The sequence below is a fragment of the Austrofundulus limnaeus genome, unplaced genomic scaffold, assembly GCF_001266775.1.
Source record: "Austrofundulus limnaeus strain Quisiro unplaced genomic scaffold, Austrofundulus_limnaeus-1.0 Scaffold1618, whole genome shotgun sequence".
NCBI classification, from domain to species: domain Eukaryota; kingdom Metazoa; phylum Chordata; class Actinopteri; order Cyprinodontiformes; family Rivulidae; genus Austrofundulus; species Austrofundulus limnaeus.
In genome coordinates, this window is record NW_013954020.1 from 14,742 (window position 1) to 16,680 (window position 1,939).

The 1,939-nt window shown below is 44.4% G+C and overlaps 1 protein-coding gene across 1 annotated transcript in view; it reads right to left on the reverse strand.

Moving 5' to 3' along the window:
* Positions 1-1,939, reverse strand: part of LOC106535925 (ras-related C3 botulinum toxin substrate 3) — a gene marked incomplete at its 3' end in the record, with an annotated part of 9,749 nt that overhangs the window by 6,776 nt on the left and 1,034 nt on the right. Inside the window, 1 exon segment of the mRNA XM_014033078.1 lies at positions 1,438-1,509. Within this exon segment, the coding sequence (XP_013888532.1) occupies positions 1,438-1,509 (72 nt within the window).

Genomic DNA, 1,939 nt, shown 5'->3' on the forward strand with positions numbered 1-1,939 from the left:
GTCTATGGTGGACGCGCATCTTGGAGCAGCGCAGCATGTAGCGGCGCGTTTTGCCAGTTGAGAGCAGAGCACAACATGCAGCAGAGCATTTATCCACACATGCAGCAGCTGCAAAGCAGCGGCTGCTAAAGTTCAACAAATTGAACTTTGGCTGCTTGCCATGCAGCAGCAATCAAACGGGAGAGAATATTTTTTTCACGTGACGGTTTCATGAACCAGACCCAGACTGACAGGAGCCTTTTTAGCTGAAATCGACAGTCTGCAGTTGGTGTTGTAGCTGGAGAGATCAGCAGCGATGTGATGAGACAGCAGCTCGCTGAGCTCGGGACAAAAATAAGTCGCTCAGCTCGCAGTTCCTGGAGTGGTGAAACTTTAGTAAATAAAACAAAACCATTGTTTTTATTTTATTTTTATTTCACCAGTCATTAAAGACAGACCGGAAAAAAACCAAGACCCTCCTCCCTCTACAGCCTCTAGTCTGGTCCCGGTCTGAAAAAAAAAAAGGTCAGTGGGAGCGCCTCTAAATTATCTGGTGAATTAATTATCTGCTCTGTGCGCAACGTTCGCTTGCTCTTTACTAAATAAAGCAAAGCTATTTTATTTATTTTATCTTCATTTCAAACCTCAACCAACCAGAAAAAGAACAAAGACGCTCCTCCCACTGTGCGTCTTTAAACACGTTCGGTGTGAACGGACATCTGTTGAGAAGCAGCCAAACGCATGCGGCAGGAGCATTTTGGCTGCTCCAAACGCGTTTGGTGAGAACCCGGCTTAAGTCATTACAAACATGGCAGCAACAGATGTAAACATAGCATATTGCTACCACAACACTAGCGCTCATCGTCAGCCATCAGTGGAGACGTCAGCATCTTTTCGAGGCTTTTGAGCGACAAGCCCCTAATACTTGGGAGTGGCTACGTATGCAACATTTTTAGGAAATTGTAGTCAATGATTTTACTACTTTCTTTTACTATTTTGGTGATTTTACGACTACTTCTACTTCCTGTTGTCTTCTTCTCGTCGTCAGTAGAAACATCCGGTTCTTGATCACGTGACTCCCGTGATACGAAAAAGTGTTTCCATTGCACTTTTGCGAAATACACCAATTTCAATACAGCCGAAAAAACACCTTATCCTAGCGCAAAAACATTTTGTTGAAAAACGTACGTGTTTTTGAAACTGACGTGTTTCCATTAAGCAAATATATTTTTGAAGTTCTAATTTGTGCATTTTCATGGTGAATAGAAATGCAGCGACAGACATGTTGGCAGCCAGATTGTTTACCCAGAGTCACTTTACTTTTATACCTTTATACCTTACTTTACTGCTTATTTAATGTTTCAGGATTATTACGTTGTGTTAGAGAACTGGTCTTATTTTGTGTGTGTGTGTGTGTGTGTGTGTGTGTGTGTGTGTGTGTGTGTGTGGTGTACTCACACAGTGGGAATGTATTCACCAGGAAAGGCATTTGTAGTGTAGCTGATCAGCAGACAGGTCTTTCCTACAGCCCTGAAGGAGAAAAGAGATGGTCAGAAAACAAGACTGCAGCTCCACTCATTGAAGCTCTGGGTGAGGGTACACACAGACGACTGCTCCCTGCACTGACTACCACACACACACTGGCCTACTTTCATGTTGCCTGGGGACACAGTAGCCTTCAATGAAACACTTCACACACACACACACACACACACACACACACACACACACACACACACACACACACACACACACGTCTCTGGTGCCTTTGTGACGAGGCGACTAAATGGATTCCTCGCTTGCTGCAGCGATGAGAATTGATTGGTGACAGAGAGAGGAGACCAGAGAGGCTTAAGGATGAAGGTGAAGTTGTGGGATGATGGGGTCAGAAATCTCTACACACACACACACACACACACACACACACACACACACACACACACACACACACACACACACA